This window comes from Oncorhynchus clarkii, chromosome 2, assembly GCF_045791955.1.
Source record: "Oncorhynchus clarkii lewisi isolate Uvic-CL-2024 chromosome 2, UVic_Ocla_1.0, whole genome shotgun sequence".
NCBI lineage: Eukaryota > Metazoa > Chordata > Actinopteri > Salmoniformes > Salmonidae > Oncorhynchus > Oncorhynchus clarkii.
The window spans coordinates 82,550,680-82,572,801 of NC_092148.1; the positions used below are offsets into that span (position 1 = coordinate 82,550,680).

Sequence of the window (22,122 nt, forward strand, 5' to 3'; positions counted from 1 at the left end):
GTTAAGGCTAGGGGATTGAAATCGTGTTTGTAGATAGAACACTTCTGCACATACATGTAAAACAATGCATTTACTCTTTACAGTGTGATCATTAGTATTGTAACATGAGGCCTATACAATGACCCAGAAACCCTATTGTACATTACAGAATCAAAGATCATGAACCCACAGTTGTATCTGAAAGGCAATATTTTACATTTTAGTAATTTAGCAGACACTCTTATCCAGAGTGACTTATATTAGTGAGTGCATACATTTTGATACTTTTTTCGTACTGGTCCTCTGTGGGAATCGAACCCACAACCCTGGCAGCACCATGCTCTACCAACTGAGCTACCAACTGACATTGATATATTTTTCCTGTCCCTTATTTCATGTGTTTCCTGTCCCTTAGTTTGTTTTCATTTAGCAGGTGCTCTTATCCAGAGTGACTTACAGGAGCGATTAGTGTTACATGTCCTGCTCAAGGGAACATCGGCAGATTTTTCACCTAATTGGCTCGGGATTTGCACCAGCGACCTTTCAGTTACTGGCCCAACGCTCTTAACCGCTAAGCTACCTTCGGCCTTGAGGTACGTACTGTAACAAGTTTATTGTATGTAAAATAGAAAACAAATACCTCAAGAGCAAATGTGGTTTTGAAATCAAATTGAATGATATTAAAATGGTCTAAGACACATGGTACTTCTCATCAGTAGGCAATGTAGGATTTCAGTAACTGTGAAATCTGCTGCAGTATCTGCAAACACAAGTCTTTGCTTTGGGAGAGTATAGCTAGTCTCTCTTTTCCTTCTCTTTATAAAGGTCTGCAGAATAACAAGACACCTTTTCCATTTTAAAAAGTCACATGATTGACGATGACCCAAAATGACAAGTATACCTTCATATAACAAGGCTGAAAATGAAGAGATGATAATAAAGTCTTCACTCAGAGTATAGGTCACTTCATAGAAGTCATTATGCTGTTGATTGAGAGCAATATCTCGTTGATTGTTGAGAGGATGTTGTATGTAGGCTATGTCTGCCAATCAATAAAAGTGCATTTGACAAAGAAAGCACATCAGTTCGCACACAATTCAAAGTGTTATGACCAAAATCTGTACAACCTATGCTCAAAGTAATCACATCAAATCATAATTGTAACCAGATGTAAATAAGACACGTAGAATACTTTACATCAATGTGTCTGTAGTGCTTATTCAAGTCCCACAGGATAATAATCTCTTCTGTAGTGTTCATATTTATAATCTTAAATTAATTATCTAAACATGTCAATCCAGCCACTACTTCAGTACAGGTCTTTATAGGGTTTGGGGTATTTAAACATCAGATAATCCATGTAATAAAAGTCATAGGCCCTCTGTCTCTCCGTGGTATTCAACTGTTCAAAATATCTCTGGGTAATGGTGTAAGAAGTCCTTTCTGCTTTGGGGTTCCTGTCTTTAAAGTCAGGGAAAGTGAGGTTGCTAGGTGCCCCGATACTCTGTAGCAGGAAGTTGGCCTCCTCCTTCAGGCTCTCGAATTTCCCGATGAAGTCGTAGTGCAGCAGGCAGGGGCTGCAGAGCTGGCTGACCGGCGTCCAGTGGATGTCCATGCCCACAGGTCGCCTCACATCCAACAGGTACTGGACAAACTCCCTGAAGGTGACGCCGGCGCCGGTCCTCAGGGCGGAGAGAGAGGCGTTGGCCCGGTACCGGGAGATGATGGGCCGGCCAAACACCGGGTGGTAGTACGAGTTGGGGCTCTCGAACTTGTCGCGGAAGGCCGACACCAGCCTCTCGAAGGGCTCCCGTACGAAGAGGACCTTGGTGTAGGAGCGGAGGCGCTCTGCCACGCCCGCCTGGCTGTAGGTGTCCAGTCGGCGGAGCTGGTTGGCATAGTGGGCGTCGTCGTGGGCGATGCCGTGCGTGGAGGTGGCACTGCCTCCCAGGACCATCAGCACCCGCTTCCAGTTGGAGCAGCCAGCTTTGGGCACCTCACAGTACAGCAGCCCTGACCTATTATTAATTAACCAATACAGCAGAAATATATGAATAGTTATCTGGGGCTGTATACATCTAACATCTCAGAGTGGGAGTCCTGATTTAAGATCAGTTAGGCCTTTTAGATCACAATGAATAAAATTACATGGACGGGGGACCTCTAGATCAGCCCTGAACATGAATTGCAATGAAATACAATTATACATGTAAATCATGTAATGTATTTACATGTACTGTAAATAATATCTGAAGATAATGCTCAATGAAATTAACCACTAAAGTTACAACACCTATCCTCCACGTAGACCCGGGACACCTGCCGGCTGGAGATGGGGTGCTCGGTGACGCCCGGCTGGTATTTGGTGCAGACCTCCCTCAGCAGGTGGTGGCGGGACACTTGGGTATGAGCCATGCCTTGTAACTTACGGTCCTCCTCACCAGGGGGGGCACCACTAGGAATTACAGAACCGCTCTTTAACAGCAGCTTCCTGTGGCGTTTAGTGACCGGTGGCCTGGGGCTTTTGGCCTGTTGGTCTCCGGAGGTTGGGGTGGATGGGTGGGGCAGCCACTGTAAGGAAGGGGGCTGCCTGGGGCTAGGACTAGGGAGGCTGGGGTTAGAGGATATCTCTTCCCCTGGAGCTCCATGGAAACCTCCACCTAGGTTGATGCCTTCAAAGACTGCACTGTCTGAGGGCTGATCCTGTGTCACATAGAACAATTGTTAACAGAAGCTCAACTTTACACAAGATGGAGATAGTGCTTGTTCCGCAATAATCCACAAGATGGCGTCATTACATTATTTTGAGGGAGCTCAGCAGCTCAGTGAACTGATCTGATCAAGTAATCTTACCTTTTGAATTGGCCACCTTGGAGCAACCATGAACTTCGCACCTAGAGGGAGAGGGAGAGGGAGAGGGAGAGGGAGAGAGAGAGAGAGAGAGAGAGAGAGAGAGAGAGAGAGAGAGAGAGAGAGAGAGAGCAAGAGAGAGAGAATCCTACATTACGTATTACAAAAAGTATTTTGCTTGTAACAAGTTGCTCCAGCCGAGCTGAAATAGGTATCAAGAAAGAGCCTAGAGGAGAGATGGTGTCTATTACAGATGGGGCAATAGGACAAGACTCCATTTTATCACAAGATTAGGTTTTTGATAGAGAGGCCAGGTGTGTGTGTGTGTGTGTGTGTGTGTGTGTGTGTGTGTGTGTGTGTGTGTGTGTGTGTGTGTGTGTGTGTGTGTGTGTGTGTGAGATAGAAAGAGAGAAATAAAGAGTGATGCTCATGTTACCTTGGCGATGCTTAGATTACCGGCCACCTATCACGTTTTATCAACACTTTCACCTATTGTATTATTGTTGAGTTACTGAGAACAAATTCTCTCTTCCCAGTGCAGCCTTGCCAAGTGATATTTTTCCGACTGAGAAACGTGACCATGTATAAAGGGACAGAAATCGTTACAGGACAGGGGAATGGGGATGTCAAAAACGGCTTTGTCATCACAAAATCAGCCTCAAATCAGCCTCAAACAAAACAGTCAAGGGATGCACAGAACAATTATGTCTGTTAGATTGTGATTATAAATCAGTCATAGAATAATACATATTTTTGGGGGAGGGAAGTAGACACCCAAGAGATGTAGGAAAACATCAGAAAACATAATTAGTCACCATAGCAGATGTTCAAGACATCACATGGTCATTAGAGATGTTGCTAGTGGGAGCTACAGTAACTATAGTGCTATTTTTTTTACATACATTCATGTAATGTTGCATCTAGAATTTACAGTATAATGACACAGTGCCAGTTCTCAATATCTTATGTGTTATCGCTCGATAGACGTCTACAAGAAAACAAAACTGAATACATGCAGGGCTGTTGGGCCGCTCCATGGGGGGTGACTGATCCTCTACATAACAATGACAACCTTGCTTACTCCTTACTAGAACACACACACACACACACACACACATAGGAGGCTTGCTAATGTGAATGTGCCAGGGGTAATGGGGGATCCAGATGGCTTCACAGCGGCAGCCCTGGGATCATCTTGACACTGAAGGTTACTGCTTTCCGACTGCTGCCGTGTCAAAAGAGCCATCAAGAATCTCTCACCGCTCTCAAGAGGTCACCCACTTTTTGCACACTTGCAAGGAACAATATATCTGGGTGAACTTGGCCCAATAAAGGCAAATCACAAAGACGATCCATTGTATGAGGGGATATAATGAAGCATTATAAAAGAGAATGAAGAATGTCTACAAAGGCATGCATTAACAGTAAGTAATGCTTATGTCAATGGCCCCTGTGTTGGCTGTCTAAGTAATAGAATGTGTTAAGTTGTCAATGGCCCCTGTGTTTGCTGTCTAAGTAATAGAATGTGTTAAGTTGTCAATGGCCCCTGTGTTGGCTGTCTAAGGAATAGAATGTGTTAAGTTGTCAATGGCCCCTGTGTTGGCTGTCTAAGGAATAGAATGTGATAAGTTGTCAATGCCCCCTGTGTTGGCTGTCTAAGGAATAGAATGTGATAAGTTGTCAATGGCCCCTGTGTTGGCTGTCTAAGGAATAGAATGTGATAAGTTGTCAATGGCCCCTGTGTTGGCTGTCTAAGTTATAGAATGTGTTAAGTTTGTCCTGTCCACATACAGTAGCTTCAGTACCTACTTGCAGTTAAAGTTATTACTGTAGTGTTTACATATCTATTTAGGGGCGATTGCAAAGCTTGCACCTGCTGTACCCCCTGCTGTACCCCCTGTCTCACACACACACACACACACACACACACACACACACACACACACACACACACACACACACACACACACACACACACACACACACACACACACACACACACACACACACACACACACACACACACCACCAGCCCCCTTCCTCAATGTCAGTGTTGACTCAGGACTTCCACCACTTCTACACCTGTCATTTAGCTTACCCTCTCTGGCAATCACTAACTAAGCTCAAATCTGGGGCTTAAACTTTACTCTCTGCTCTGAGCAACTTAACGACACGCACAGACAGGCAGACAGACAGACAGGTAGGCAGGCAGACAGGTGAGGAGACACTGCTGCTGTCAACCCTGTAATGACCCTGGCCTGCCTGTGACGGAGATGACAAGAGGGGGGCGACCTGACTGACGGCACGTGTCAGCGGGGAGGACAAGAGAGTTGTGTCAAGGCCGTCACACTGATCGTCACAGGATCGATTACATGCCAGAGCTGTGCAGGCTTACTGCTGGTGACGGACTGAGAGAGAGAGGTGTGTGTGTTTGTACTGTGTGTGATGTGAGTGACTGTGTTTGTGCGCGTGTGTGTGTGTGACAATTACTTACTTCCCAGCCAAGCACCAGATTTAGGCCCCCTGTCAAAGGTCTCTCCACTGTCAGTCTACAGCTCAGGAGGACTGTGTTTAAGCATTTAATTCCTGATGCTGTCAGAGCCACATGCTTTGTATTTTCTTCAATCGTGTAATTTGGTAGTCAATTGGGTTCTTGTTGTTTTTAAATGTGTGTTCTAGGGAGCTGAATTTTTCTTGAATATTTTGGGGGTTTAAAGTAAGGTCTTCTGATGCTATTATTCCATCAAGACTTTCAAAAGGATATTTTACAATGCTGCCATTTTGAACGACAATATCATTCCTCTGTTGTCCATTTAGACCATTTCATTTCTCCCACAACTGGTTTCCATCAATGGAGTCTTCAATCTCTTTCAGAGTGGTGTCCTAATGCTTCTGTTTGTATTCTTTCAATGTGACACAATATTCTTACCGAACGTCTCTAACCTGTAGTTAGTGATGTTTTCTATTTGATGAAGATCTCAATTTGTTCCTTATGAGATTACATTCAGCATCAAACCATTTCTCTTTTTGAGGTTTCCAATTAGAACTGTTTTTTATTTTGCATAAATTTTCTTTTGTGGCTGCTTTATGATAGATCTCATTTAATTTATTCACAGCCAAATTTATGTCAGGGAGGTTTGGGCTGAATGCACTTGAAAGGAAATCATTTATACAGGCTGTGATTTCTGGGCAGTGCAATGTTGTGTTGAAGTGTGTTGCGCTGTCAGCAGCCCATCTGTATGTTTCATTTAGATGAAGCAGTGTACAGGGCTCTGTTTGTTTGGTCTTTGGGTGGCGAAGTCTTTTCAAAAAGACAATCTGGCAGTGGTCAGACAATGGTGTCTGTGGTCTGACAGTGAATGCACTAATAGAGGAGGGATCCAAGTCTGAGATTGCATAGTCAACAACACTCGTCCCAAGAGTTGAGCAGTAAGTTAGAATCCCATCTAATCATACCATTAAAAAAACACAGGCCTAAGGCTCAACAGAGATGCACTAACCCCTTTACATTTTTGTTCGCTACCTGGTCAGAGCTATTTCTATTACTAGTGATGGGACTCGGGTATATGTCAAATATATGTCTATTACCCTCAGGGTCTACTACACAGTCAGTTTCAGAACCTGTTCTACCATTAAAATCCCCCAAATTACTTTTTTGGGGCTTGCCTGTTTTGCTTGTTATTTTGGCATTAATACGTGTCACTTATCAGTTCGCAAAAAAAGTCATTGTGATAATAAGGCCGCATACAAACACGGTCTCTTTTTTGCTTTCTTGAGTAAGGCAGCTACAAAATGCAGATGTTTCAGCCTAGCTCAGTGCTTTCTGTGGTGGTGGGGCAAGCCAGCAGAAAATACAGAGCATTGTGCCTGATTGGCTCAGTTTTCTGTCATGATTGGCTCAGTTTTCTGTCATTCTTGGGACAGTACGTCATCCCCAAATCTAAGTTTACAGCTCGAAAATTTTAACCCCTTGGGTTCTGCCATAGAGTTATATTAGAAGTGCCCATCCGATAAGGCTCAAGGTCATTGGCCACAGATAGAATGACATCAAATCAAGTTATAGCTACAGTAGCTTTAATTGGACTGTCACATCTTACTTTCAAAGTCTTAGCTAGCAGTCATAATCAGTTGTCATCAAGTCAACATTCTACTGGCAAATCCTATTTAATCCTTGTCATATGAAGAGAAATTATAGATAAAATGTATTGGTGCTCATCGGCTATTGTATACAAAGATTACACAACAAGTTGGAAATCGCAAATTCAACAATGAGTCGTTTGGAAGGACTGCAAGAAACCACTATTCAGTGGAGTGGCTGTGTTTTGTCACCCGAGTTACCACCATAAATCTAGAGAATGCCAGACTTTGATGACAAAGTTTGATGACAACATTTGCCCACAAAGGGCCGCTGTGCCACCTTCACAAGGTGAGTCCAAAAATGTCTTGTATGCTGCTGCATAAATGATGTAATATGCAAGGGAGAAATGTATACTGTAGCTAAGAAAGTAATATTAAGTGTATGTTGTGTAGTAAGCTGTTAGTAGCCCATTTAGTCTATTTTCACCAACGCGGTATTGTAAACACATAACATTAGTAGTTGTGGTGCTTGGCTTGCACGTGTAAATTCAACACACACAACATTCTATAATAGAATTGTGTTATTTGACGTGTCAAGTGAAAAGCTTATTTAACTGGTCAAATAGTGTTACATGACGTGCATCTTTTTCGACACTCAACGACCCAAACGGCATTCAATGTGCCTCACCCTAATAATTTGGTACATTTTTACCACTTCATTTCGCCTACTGTTCTAGCTTGGTGGTTCACAAATAGCCTAGAACCTGTTTTTAATCATTGAATATTGTAAGAGCTCTCATTGTCTGTTTGTATGCCCCAAGTCTGCCATATAAGCTATGCTTTTTTTAAAGGCAGTAAATGAGGCTGAATGAACTGTTTCGCTGCCAGACAAGGCTCTGCTGAAAGCCAGGTGTAGCAGTGGTAAGATATTGGGACTGCTGTTTGGACAGCTTTATGTAGGCCCTAACAGTTTGTAGGCACCGTTTGTTGCCGTTATAGTGCAATTAATATATTGTTTAGTGCTGTGGCTTTGCTGACATGCATCCCACGTTCTTTTTGTTTGCCCCACCAAGATTTACATGCTAAAATCACCACTACATATGATCGTTCCTCCCGAGTCCCTGCCGTGATTTACATTTTAATGATGGGAGTAGAATGTCCCTATAGCCTGAAGGACATTGAGGATCTATGTTACCACGACACCATGTTTCTAGAAGTATTATTATGTCTTGACTTTTGGTGTTTTTAAGAAAATCTGGGTTTTGGTCTTAAGACGGAAGGTAGAGGAGTACAAGCCCTGGATATACCAAGAACTGAATGTTAATGATCTCATTTCACAAACTCAGCAAAAAAAGAAACGTTCTCTCACTGTCAACTGTGTTGATTTTCAGCAAACTTAACATGTGTAAATATTTGTATGACCGTGATGGCCCCTCCACCTCCAAATCGTTCCTGCTCCAGAGTACAGGCCTCGGTGTCACGTTCATTCCTTTGACGAAAAAAGCGAATCCGACCATCACCCCTGGTGAGACAAAACCGCGACTCGTCAGTGAAGTCCTTTCTGGTCCAGCGACGGTGGGTTTGTGCCCATAGGCGACGTAGTTGCCAGTGATGTCTGGTGAAGACTTGCCTTACAACAGGCCTACAAGCCCTCAGTCCAGCCTCTCTCAGCCTATTGCGGACAGTCTCAGCACTGATGGAGGGATTGTGCGTTCCTGGTGTAACTCGAGCAGTTGTTGTTGCCATCCTGTACCTGTCCCGCAGATGTGATGTTCAGATGTACCGATCCTGTGCAGGTGTTGTCTGTGAGAGAGCCATCCGTGTCACAAAGTCTCCTGCTCAGTGCAGAGGTAGAGTCAAGGCACTGAGTTGGAATGGAGAATCTGATGAGAATCTGATGAGTTTCCATAGAAGTAGGTCTGCCACTGCGAGGATGATCAGCTGTCCGTCCTGTCTCCCTGTAAGCGCTGTTTTAGGCATCTCACAGTATGGACATTGTTTTTCTGTTTTTCTGAGTCAGTAGAAAGGCCTCTTTAGTGTCCTAAGTTGTCATAACTGTGACCTTAACTGCCTACCGTCTGTAAGCTGTTAGTATCTTAACAACCGTTCCACAGGTGCATGTTCATTAATTGTTTATGGTTCATGGAACAAGCATGGGAAACTGTGTTTATCCCTTTACAATGAAGATCTGTGAAGTTATTTATATTTTTACAAATTATCTTTGAAAGACAGGGTCCTGAAAAAGGGGCGTTTCTTTTTTTTCTGAGTTTATAAATATATACAGTATATCTATATACTGTATCATTAGGTTATAGTGAAGTACATAGGAAATTAATACACAAACAAATATAGAACAGGAACATCCAAACGTGTGTTTTTTCCAGCAGTTGATGTGACTGAGCAAATAGAGTATGGTATGTGTGTTGTATTATGTGTGAAGTTGATACACCCGCACAATATTTAGACTAAGCGCACCAACCACGCCCAACAGCGCACCAACCAAGCACAAAAGCGCACCAACCACGCCCAACAGTCCACCAACCACGCTCAACTGTCCACCAACCACGCCCAACAGCGCACCAACCACGCCCAACAGTCCACCAACCACGCCCAACAGCGCACCAACCACGCCCAACAGCGCACCAACCACGCCCAACAGTCCACCAACCACGCCCAATAGTCCACCAACCACGCCCAACAGTCCACCAACCACGCCCAACAGTTCACCAACCACGCCCAACAGTCCACCAACCACGCCCAACAGTCCACCAACCACGCCCAACAGTGCACCAACCACGCCCAACAGTGCACCAACCACGCCCAACAGTGCACCAACCACGCCCAACAGTGCACCAACCACGCCCAACAGTGCACCAATCACGCCCAACAGTCCACCAACCACGCCCAACAGTCCACCAACCATGCCCAACAGTCCACCAACCACGCCCAACAGTCCACCAACCACGCCCAACAGGACACCAACCATGCCCAACACAAGAGTGAATCTTGTGCTGTATGTTTCAACTAAGAGCATTCTTCAGTAGCAGGAAATACATTTTTTTTATAAATAGACAACAAGAAAATTATAACATATATGACTATATCTTGTGTTGACTATATCTTCATATGACTTCAGAATGTGAAACTAATTTGTCCTTTATCTTATACACTGAGCATACCAAACATTAGGAACACACTTTTGCCCTCAGAACAGCCTCAATTCATTGGGACATAGACTCTACAAGGTGTCAAAAGCATTCCACAGGGATGCTGGCCCATGTTGACTCCAATGCTTCCCACAGTTGTCTGGATGTCAAGTTGTCTGGATGTCCTTTGGGTGGTGGACCATTCTTGATACACAGGAAACGGTTGAGCATTAAAAACCCATCAGTGTAGCAGTTCTTGACACAAACCGGTGTGCCTGCCACCTACTACCATACCCGTTCAAAGACGCTTAAATGTTTTGTCTTTCCCATTTACCCTCTGAATGGCACAGACACAATCCACGTCTCAATTGTCTCAAGGCTTAAACATCCTTCTTTAACCTGTCTCCTCCCCTTCATCTATTGATTGAAGTGGATTTAGCAAGTGACATCAATAAGGGATCATAGCTTTCACCTGGATTCACCTGGTCAGTCTATGTCATGGAAAGAGCAGGTGTTCTTAATGTTTCGGTTGAATGTTTTCTGATAAGGTCCAATACATTGGTTTATACCTATTCTAGGACTTTGCACATCAGCTTTAGCAGTTGACACCTCTCCGATGACTGAAGGGTCTATATGACTCTTACCGGAGGGTGCCTCTGCATATGTGGGCTGGCAGTGAGGCTGAGCTATGGTCTGGTCTGGGTTACCCTCCTGTTGGCCACTATTTGTCCTACCCCTAGAGTACAGTCCAGTGCTTGGCTAAATGCTATCTCTCTCTCTCTCTCTCTCACATGCTCCCCATTCCTGCTTTTCTTCCCTCTTACCTCACCGAAGGGGTATCTTTTATTGACGGAAAGGTTATAAATATTGGAGGGTGTTTCAGCGTGACTTGAAAGGCTTCCACAGTGCTCTGCGCTGTGTGGTGAGAGAGCCATCCGTGTCACAAAGTCTCCTGCTCAGTGCAGAGGTAATGAGTCAAGGCACTGAGTTGGAATGGACAATCTGATGAGTTTCCATAGAAGTAGGATTACTAGAACAGAGATTCCCATTCAATTATATGTAAATGGAAACTTTGGTGTCGACAGACAAAGAATAGTGGGTTCTGACTAGTCATATGGGCATGTGCACTGATAGGGTCAGAAACCAACTCTACACATAGCGCAGGTGCTCTCATGCATAGAAAATCTCACATACATTAGTTGATGGGGTATACAAAATTACTCTGTCAGAAGATAGTGTAATGCAAGCTGTGATGTGTCCGAATCTGAATAAAACTCAAACTCATCCCCTTAGGATGGTTCTTTCTTATCACAATATTGCAGTACTGTTTGTTGTCAACATTTCAGGGTATAAAGTGAAACGTTTCTCTACAGTGCAATTTCACTTAGGTCCCCCTTATTTGTTGTTCCTGATGCAAAGGCATTTGAGCGATAAGGCCTGCTTCAGCAGAATTGCAGCCAATTTTGTGGTGTAGATTTCAGTCTCAATGTCACGTCCTGACCTTAGTTCCTTTTTTATGTCTCTATTTTGGTTTGGTCAGGGCGTGAGTTGGGGTGGGCATTTTATGTTTTACACTCTATGTTTTGTTCTGTGTGTTGTATTTCTATGTGTTTGGCCTGGTATGGTTCCCAATCAGAGGCAGCTGTCAATCGTTGTCTCTGATTGAGGACCATACTTAGGTAGCCTGTTCCCACCTGTGTTTGTGGGTAGTTGTTTCCTGTTTTTTTCTCCTTACAGGACTGTTTCGTGTTGTTCACGCTCGTTATCGTCGTTGTTTTGTCATTCAGTGTTCAGTTTATTTAATCAAATTTACTGGTTCAGTCTCCTTTTCAACAGACACTAGGAGAAAAATTCCCCTTTCAGCAGGACAATAATCAAACACAAATATACACTGGAGTTGCTTACCAAGATGACAGGGAATGTTCCTGTGTGGCCTAGTTACAGTTTTGACTTAATTCGGCTTGAAAATCGATGGCCAGACTTGAAAATGGCTGTCTAGTAATGATCAACAACCAACTTGACAGAGCTTGAAGAATTTTTAAAAGAATAATGTACAAATATGTATTGTACAATCCAGGTGTGCAATGCTCTTAGAGACTTACCCAGAAAGACTCACAGATGCAATCAATCAGGGGGTTGAACACTTATGTTATCAAGATATATTAATGTTTTATTTTCATAAATTCTAACCTTTGTAAAAAATGTTTCTTGACATTACAGAGTATTTTGTGTAGATCAATGACAAACAACAATTACATCCGTTTGAATCCCAGTTTGTAACACAACAAAATGTGGAAACAGTCCAGGGGTGTGAATACTTCCTGAAGATCAGAATATCTTTCTGATTTGGTGTGACTGGCTGGGAACAATGCCCAAACCAAATGGAAAAGGTTTCATTGCGTAAGTGCACTTAAAGCAGGAATCCTTAATTGAAACAATAACAAATCGTTCGCCCCACCCCTGTTTTGCTAAAACGCTAAGGGATGGGTCTGGAGAAATGTAACCACTCTTAAATTAATAGACAGGGCTATGGATGCAAGGACTGGCCATCCATGATATCAAATGTATAGTTTTGAGGCTATACAGTGTTCTTCAATCTTCATGGATTTCAACTGATTTTTTTCATGGAACAGAGGCTTCTATTTGCAGTTTTATAGCTCCTCTCATGCTATTCTTCATATCAGGCTCAATACAGAAATTGTCCAATGAAGCAGATGCAAATCTACAGGACTGTTTCGCTAGCACAGACCGGAATATGTTTCCCAGGGCTCATCCAATGGTATTGAGGAGTTTATCACATCAGTCACCGGCTTCATAAATAAGTGCACCGACGACGTCGTCCCCACAGTGACCGTACATACATATCCCAACCAGAAGCCATGGATTACAGGCTGCGATGAACTAAAGGCTAGAGCTGCCGCTTTCAAGGAGCGGGACAGTAACCCAGACAGTAACCCAGACAGCCGCTATGCCCTCCAACAACCATCAAACAGGCAAAACGTCAATGCAGGACTAAGATCGAATCCTACTACACTGGCTCTGGAGCTCGTTGGATGTGGCAGGACTTGCAAAGTATCACAGATTACAAAGGGAATCCCAGCTATGAACATCCAGTGATGCGAGCTTCCCAGATGAGCAAAATTCTATGTTCTATCATCCCAGACACCCTGGACCCACTCCAATTCCCATGCCGCCCCAAAAGATCCACAGATGACACAATCTCTATTGCACTCCACACTGCCCTTTCCCACTTGGACAAAAGGAACACCTACTTGAGGATGCTGTTTATTGACTACAGCTCAGAGTTCAACACCATAGTGCCCTCCAAGCTCACCACTAAGCTAAGGACCCTGGGACTTAACACCTCACTCTGAAACTGGATCCTGGACTTCCTGATGCCCCCAGTTCGCGAGGGTAGCCAACAACAGATCTGCCATTCTGACCCTCAACACAGCAGCCTCTCAGGGGTGCATGCTTAGTCCCCACCTGTACTCCCTGTTCACCCACAACTGTGTGGACCGGCACAACTCCAAAACCATCATTAAGTTTACTGATGACAAGACTGTGGTAGGCCTGATCAACAACGACGATGAGAGTGTGGTGCCAGGACAACAACCTCTCCCTCAAAGGAGCTGATCGTGGACTACAGGAAACGGAGGACCGAGAGCACCCCCATTCACATCGACGGGACTGTAGATGAGCGGGTCGAGAGCTTTCAGTTCCTCTGTGTCCAGATCACTTAGGATCTATTGTGGCCCAAACACACCAACACAGTCATTGAAGAGGGAACGACAATGCCTCTTTACCCTCAGGAGGCTGAAAAGATTTGGAATGGACAAGTAAAAAACAAGCTGCAGCATTGAGAGCATCTTGACTGGTTGCATCACTCCTTGGTATGGCAACTGCTCGGCATCTGACTGCAAGGCAGTACAGAGGGTAGTGTGTACGGCCCAGTACATCAGGCGATGTCAGAGGAAGGCCCTAAAAATTGTCAAAGACTCCAGCCACCCAAGTCATAGACTGTTCTCTCTGCTACCGCACAGCAGGTGGTACCGATGCACCAAGTCTGGAACCAAAAGGAACCTGAACATCGTCTACCCCCAAGCCATAAAACTGCTAAATAGTTAGTCCTGCTAGCTATTTGGTTATTATTTAACTATCTGCATTGACCTTTTTGCAATAACTTCACTCATCACATTCGTTGCTGTTACTGTTTACTATCTGTCACTTTATTCCTAGTTATATGTACATATCTACCTCAATGACCTCATACCCCTGCACATGGACTATATACAAGGGGTACCCAAGTTATCATTACTCATTGTGTATCTATTATTACTTTTATTATTACGTTTAAAAAAAACGTATTTTCTATTATTTCTCTATTTTCTTTCTCTCAATTTTTTGTACTGGCCAGTTCGTACGCATTTTACTGTTAGTCCACACCTGTTGTTTACGAAGCACTAATAACATTTGATTTGATTTTGACATGACAGAGAAAATTGTACAGTTTTGACATGGTGTGCTTATGGTGTGTTCATATGCTATCTGGGGACCCCCAACCTTAATTTATATGTACACTACATCACCAAGAATATGCGGAAACCTGCTCATCGAACATCTCATTCCAAAACATGGGCATTAATATGGAGTTAGTCCCCCATTTGCTGCAATAATAGCCTCCACTCTTCTGGGAAGGCTTACCACTAGATGTTGGAACATTGCTGCTATAACAGCCTCTACTCTTCTGGGAAGGCTTACCACTAGATGTTGGAACATTGCTGCTATAACAGCCTCTACTCTTCTGGGAAGGCTTACCACTAGATGTTGGAACATTGCTGCTATAACAGCCTCTACTCTTCTGGGAAGGCTTACCACTAGATGTTGGAACACTGCTGCAGGGACTTGCTTCCATTCAGCCACAAGAGCATTAGTAAGGTCGGGCACTGATGTTGGTCGATTAGGCTTGGTTCACATTCAGCGTTCCAATTCATCTTTTATTTTTAACCTTTTTTTAACTAGGCAAGTCAGTTAAGAACAAATTATTATTTTCAATGACAGCCTAGGAACAGTGGGTTAACAGCCTAGTTAAGGGGCAGAACAACAGATTTTTACCTTGTCAGCTCGGGGATTTGATCTTGCAACCTTTCGGTTACTAGTCTAACCACTAGGCTACCTGCTGCCCCAACCCCATCTCAAAGATGTTCGATGGGTTTGAGGTCAGGGATCTGTGCAGGCGAGACAAGTTCTTCCACACCGATCTCAACAAACCATTTCTGTATGGACCTCGCTTTGTGAGCGCGGGCATTGTCATGCTGAAACAGGAAAGGCCCAAACTGTTACCACAAACTTGGAAGCACAGCATCGTCTAAAATCTAATTGTCTGCTGTAGCGTTAAGATTTCCCTTCACTGAAAGTAAGGGGCCTTGCCCGAACAATGAAAAACAGCCTCCTGCACCAAACTTTACAGTTGGCACTATGCATTGGTGAAGCGGGATTCATCACTCCAGCATTTTCACTGCTCCAGAGTCCAGCCGATGCTTGGCATTGCACATGGGGATCTTAGGCTTGTGTACGGCTGCCTTGGAAACCCATTTCATGAAGCTCCAGACGAACAGTTATTGTGCTGATGTTGCTTCCAGAGGCAGTTTGGAACTTGGTAGTGAGTGCTGCAACCGAAGACAGACAATGTTTAAGCAATACGCACTTAAGCACTCGGCGGTCCCGTTCTGTGAGCTTGTGTGGCCTACCACTTCGCGGCTGAGTCATTGTTGCTCCTAGACGTTTCCACTTCCCAATAACAGCACTTACAGTTGACCAGGGCAGCTCTAGCAGGGCAGTAATATGGCAAACTGACTTATTGGAAAGGTGTCATCCTATGACGGTGCCACGTTGAGTCACTGAGCTCTTCTGTAAGCCCATTCTACTGCCAGTGTTTGCCTATGGAGATTGATTGGCTGTGTGCTCAATTGTATACACCTGTCAGCAACGGGTACGGCTGAAATAGCCCAATCCTCTCATTTGAAGGCATGTCCAAATACTTTTGTATATACAGTGGGGCAAAAAAGTATTTAGTCAGCCACCAATTGTGCAAGTTCTCCCACTTAAAAAGATGAGAGAGGCCTGTAATTTTCATCATAGGTACACTTCAACTATGACAGACAAAATGAGAAAAGAAATCCAGAAAATCACATTGTAGGATTTTTAATGAATTTATTTGCAAATTATGGTGGAAAATAAGTATTTGGTCAATAACAAAAGGACATTTTAATAAGCAACTGGTATCCCTCTAGAATATTACATCCATGATTGCAATGTAAGAGTGGACAGGACTGTGTAATGATAGGATTTACGGATCAGTTTACAGTATGTGTTTATTCTATACAAGTCTGTATTTTTGATCGTGTCTGTGTACATGTGCCTTTATACACAATGGTGAGCATGTGTTGTTTATACAAATCAAATTGTATTAGTCACATGCGCTGAATACAACAGGTGAAGACCATACAGTGAAATGCTTATTTACGAGCCCCTAACCAACAAGGCAGTTTTAAAAAAATAAGGAAAATAATAAGAAATAAAAGTAACAAGTAAAAATAAATAAAAATAACAATAGCGAGACTATATACAGGGGGGTACAGGTACTGACTGAGTCAATGTGCGTGGGCATCGGTTAGTTGAGGTAATATGTACATGTAGGTAGAGTTAAAGTGACTATGCATAGATGATAACAACAGAGAGTAGCAGCGGTGTAAAAGAGAGGGGCCAATGCAAATAGTCTGGGTAGACATTTGATTAGATGTTCAGGAGTCTTATGGCTTAGGGGTAAAAGCTGTTAAGAAGCCTCTTGGACCTAGACTTGGCGCTCCGGTACCGTTTGCCGTGCGGTAGCAGCGAGAACAGTCTATGACTAGGGTGGCTGGAGTCTTTGGCAATTTTTAAGCTCAGTGGGGATGTTGCCTGTAATCCATGGCTTCTGGTTGGGGTATGTACAGTTGAAGTCGGACATACAGTACACTTAGGTTGGAGTCAATAACTCATTTTTTTTCAACCACTCCACAAATTTCTTGTTAACAAATTATAGTTTTGGCAAGTTGGTTAGGACATCTACTTTGTGCATGACAAGTTATTTTTCCAAAAATGTATTAGACAGATTATTTCACTTATAATTCATTGTATCACAATTCCAGTGGGTCAGAAGTTTACATACACTAAGTTGACTGTGCCTTTAAACAGCTTAGAAAATTCCATAAAATGATGTCATGGCTTTAGAAGCTTCTGATAGGCTAATTGACATAATTTCAGTCAATTGGAGGTGTACCTGTGGATGTATTTCAAGGCCTACCTTCAAACTCAGTGCCTCTTTGCTTGACATCATTGGAAAATCAAAAGAAATCAGCCAAGACCTCAGGAAAAAAATTTGGAGAGCTCCACAAGTCTGGTTCATCCTTGGGAGCAATTTCCAAATGGCTGAAGGTACCACGTTCATCTGTACAAACAATAGTACGCAAGTATAAACACCATGGGACCACGCAGCCGTCAAATCGCTCAGGAAGGAGACGCGTTCTGTCTCCTAGAGATTAACGTACTTTGGTGCGAAAAGTGCAAATCAATCCCAGAACAACAGCAAAGGACCTTGTGAAGATGCCGGAGGAAACGGTACAAAAGTATTTTTATCCACTGTAAAACGAGTTCTATATCAACATAACCTGAAAGGCAACTCAGCAAGGAAGAAGCCACTGTTCCAAAATCGCCATAAAAAAGCCAGACTATGGTTTGCAACTGCACATGGGGACAAAGATCGTACTTTTTGGAGAAATGTCTTCTGGTCTGAAGAAACACAAATAGAACTGTTTGGCCATCGATTTGTTTGAAGGAAAAAGGGGGAGGCTTGCAAGCAGAAGAACACCATCCCAACCGTGATGCACGGGGGTGGCAGCATCATGTTGTGGGGGTGCTTTGCTGCAGGAGGGACTGGTGCACTTCACAAAATAAATGGCATCATGAGGCTGGGAAATGATGTGGAAATATTGAAGCAACATCTTAAGACATCAGTCAGGAAGTCAAAGCTTGGTTGCAAATGGGTCTTCCAAATGGTCAATGACCCCAAGCATACTTCCAAAGTTGTGGCAAAATGGCTTAAGGACCACAAAGTCAAGGTATTGGAGTGGCCATCACAAAGCCCTGACCTCAATCCCATAGAATATTTGTGGGCAGGACTGAAAAAGTGTGTGCGAGCAAGGAGGCCTACAAACCTGACTCCGTTACAACAGCTCTGTCAGGAGAAAAGGGTCAAAATTCACCCAACGTATTGTGGGAAGCTTGTGGAAGGCTACCTGAAATGTTTGACCCAAATTAAACAATTTAAAGGCAATGCTACCAAATACTAATTGAGTGTATATAAACTTCTGACCCACTGGGACTGTGATGAAAGAAATAAAAGCTGAAATAAATAATTCTCTCTACTATTATTCTGACATTTCACATTCTTAAAATAAATTGGTGATCCTAACTGACCCGAGACAGGGAATTTTTACCGGGATTAAATGTCAGGAATGATGAAAAACTGAGTTTAAATGTATTTGGCTAAGGTGTAAGTAAACTTCCGACTTCAACTGTGCATACGGTCACTGTGGGGACCGTGTGGGGACCGTGGTGTACTCCTCAATGCCATTGGAGTAATACCGGAACATATTCCAGTCTGTGCTAGCAAAACAGTCCTGTAGCGTGGCTTCTTCTGAATACTACTTTTTTTTATTGATCTAGTCACTGTTGCTTCCTGCTCTAATTTTTTTTTGTAAGCAGGAATCAAGAGGATAGAATTATGGTCAGATTTGCCAATTGGAGGGCAAGGGAGAGCTTTGTTTGCATCTCTGTGTGTGGAGTAAATGGGGTCCAGAGTTTTTTTCCCCTCTGGTTGCACATTTAACACGTTGATAGAAATTTGGTAAAATAGATTTAAGTTTCCCTGCATTAAAGTCCCCGGCTACTAGGAGAAATACCTCTGGGTGAGCGTTTTCTTGTTTGCTTATGGCGGAATACAGGTGGTATGTGAACAGCTTTGAAAAATACAGATGAAAACTCTCTAGGTGGATAGTGTGGTCTACAGCTTATCATGAGATACTCTACCTCGGCGAGCAATAGCTTGAGACTTCCTTAGATATAGTGCACCCGCTGTTATTTACAAAAATACATAGTCCGCCGTCCCTTGTCTTACCAGACTCTGCTGTTCCGTCCTGCCGATACAGCATATAAACAGCTGTATGTTGATAGTGTCGTAGTTCAGTCAAGACTCCGTGAAGCATAAGATGTTACCGTTTTGAATGTCCAGTTGGTAGTTTAATCTTTTGCGTAGGTCATCGATTTTATTCTCCAAAAATTGCACATTTGCTAGCGGAATGGAATGAAGTTGGGGTTTATTTGATCACCTGCGAATTCTCAGAAGGCAGCCCGCCCTCTGGCCCCTTTTTCTCCGACCTCTTCACAGAAATCACAGGGATCTGGGCCTGTTCCCAAGAAAGCAGTATATTATTTGTGTCGGGCTCGTTAGACACGTTAAAGGGAAAAAAGGATTCTGCCAGTCCGTGGTGATTAATCGCAGTCCTGATGTCTAGAAGTTATGTTCAGTCATAAGAAACGGTAGCGGCAACATTATGTCCAAAATAAGTAAATAAGTTTCAAAAAAAGCAAATAAACAAACAAAAAAACACAATTGGTTGGGGACACGTAAAACGTCAGCCTTCTTCTCCGGCGTCATTGTTACGTATACGTGTGTGAACATGTGTTTGTATACAGTATGTGTGTGTATCAGCAAGAGTGTCTTTGTGCGTCTGTACAAGTGTCTCTGTGTGTGTCTGTACAAGTGTTTACTCTGTGTATGTGCATGTGTCAGGGACAGTGAGACCCCCCCCCACCCCACTATCATTAGCACCACTGCATTCCCAGGTCACTGGCCAAAGCCTCAGCTGTAGAACACCACACAGGCTCCACTGGGATTGGCTGGGCCGAAGCAGGTGCTGAGCTGAGCAGAAACATGACAGAGTGTAATTAATTAGGCTCCCACGGGAATGAAGGAACACCATCAGCCCAGGTCACGCACCTGTGCTATGATGATGATCAGGAGGAGTTTGAGTTGGCTTTGTTGCTTTGTTTCGCTACATTAATGTTTAGCTACATTTGCACTTCTTTGAGTTAAGAGGGAAAAGTTTTAGTCTCTATGGAGTTGTGGTGTCCATTTATGTTCAGTGGTGAGAGAGAAAATAAAGACAGAATACGATTAGTCAACTCAACTTGATCTAATGAGATTATACAAAGCTAACATATGGAATTGTTTTAAGATCGTCTTACCAAGGATTTTTAGTACCCCTTTAGGTATCAAAGAAAATAGAAAAAAATATATTTGATTATTTGATTAATATTTGATTATTATATTTGATTAAACATTGAATTTGCCTTACTGCGATTAGCCCATAATAACACATTGAATAACAGATCTGGAAAAACAGACAGTCAAAAAAAATCTACAGGAAGTTTGTTTTGAAGTGTCTGTCCTATATCTGAGGGATTATAAGAAAGATTAGGAAATCATTTTTTATAAAGATTTCACCCATTTAAAAAAATGTTTTAGGGCACTAAACTACTTCCATATACAGTATACTTCAATTCATGTTTTAAACTGGTAGTGGGCAAGTCTTGTGAGGCATGTGGACATCCTAGAGTAAAACAACTGACATGTATGTGTTCGTGAGAGTCATATTAGTGTGTAGCCCATACTGTTTGGATGCCACAGACAGAAGTTGGCAGATCGGCGGTACCGACTTCATACGAATGCAGAAGGTCGTAATCGGTGGATGGGGTGGACAGACACACAGCCCACGCAAAAAAACTGATATTTCTGGGTTAAACAGACAGTATTTTATGTGGATTCTTTTATTGTGCTAATTAGATTTCAGCGGGGGCCTGGACATCGACTCTTGAGGGGTAACTTGTCTTTTTCAAGTTGACACAACTAGAGTATTTTACAGTAGATTTTGATACAGAGAGTAGTAGATGATGAGGACTAGAAAGAGCCCAGTGCAGAGTTATGGATGTTACTAATGCAGTCATAGCCATGGGGAAGATGTTTTGAGTAGAGGGTGCTGAGTACGGGGTTTGAAGAAAATAGCCTTTATAAAAAGTGCTTACAGGCTACCAATAAAATACAGTTACTAATGTGATGAGTAGTCTAAGCATAGGATAAGATTCACTCTTCAAAATATATGGTACCCCTTACGGTTCTATCAGATCCCCTTTGTTGGGTTTGTTTTGTTCCTACTGGACATAGAACCTTTTAGGAGTGCCATATTAAGCAAGCAAAATAACCCTTTCTGGTTCTATCCAGAACCTTATAATACTTCACCAGAGAGCATGACTTAGCCGAGAATCATTAGCTTATTTTAACGCTGTGGATTGTTTCAAATCACATGTGTGTAGGCCTATATGCCTAGTTTGGAAGCCCACAATTTGAGCAGTGGCAATAGGTCCACCTGATTATTGAGAAGCCCACAATTTGAGCAGTGGCAATAGGCCCACCTGATTATTGAGATACGGTTGTCAGTGAAAAGCAATGCATCTAAAATATGCGTGAAGATACTGTGTCGTGAGTATAATTTAAAATGTTAAGAAAAGAAGAGGAAGGGTGTGTTGCGAAGATGTTGGCCTACAGTCATTTACCGTTCTCATTCTCAGAGTGGAAACGTTGTTTGCAGAGATCACAACCTGTTACACTTCTGAAAAAATACTTTGGTTTTATTTCGTACCGTAATTTACGATTTTTGTCAATTATTTTTCATTGTATTTTGTTTGGAGCTCTCCATGTGAGCAATGAGCATATGTCTGGTTTCACTGTCCTTTTAATGTTGACAGAGCACACATATAAACTTGGGGCGGCAGGAAGCCTAGTGGTTAGTGTTGTGCCTGTAACTGAAATATTGCAAGATCAAATCCCTTAGCTGACAAGGTAAAAATCTGTTGTTCTGCCCCTGAACAAGGCAATTAACTCCCTGTTCCTTGGCCATCATTGTAAATAAGA

The 22,122-nt window shown here is 43.0% G+C and overlaps 1 protein-coding gene across 1 annotated transcript in view; it reads right to left on the reverse strand.

Annotated features, from left to right (window-relative positions):
- Nucleotides 1–1,288: 1,288 nt before the first annotated feature.
- The window catches only part of LOC139382827 (carbohydrate sulfotransferase 8-like), an 85,267-nt gene continuing 64,433 nt past the window's right edge, over nucleotides 1,289–22,122 (reverse strand). Inside the window, exons 2-4 of the mRNA XM_071127060.1 lie at nucleotides 2,833–2,873; nucleotides 2,273–2,682; nucleotides 1,289–1,997 (exon numbers count right to left, since the gene is read on the reverse strand). Coding sequence (XP_070983161.1) covers nucleotides 1,289–1,997; nucleotides 2,273–2,682; nucleotides 2,833–2,873 — 1,160 coding nt within the window. The remainder of the gene's footprint in view (nucleotides 1,998–2,272; nucleotides 2,683–2,832; nucleotides 2,874–22,122) is intronic.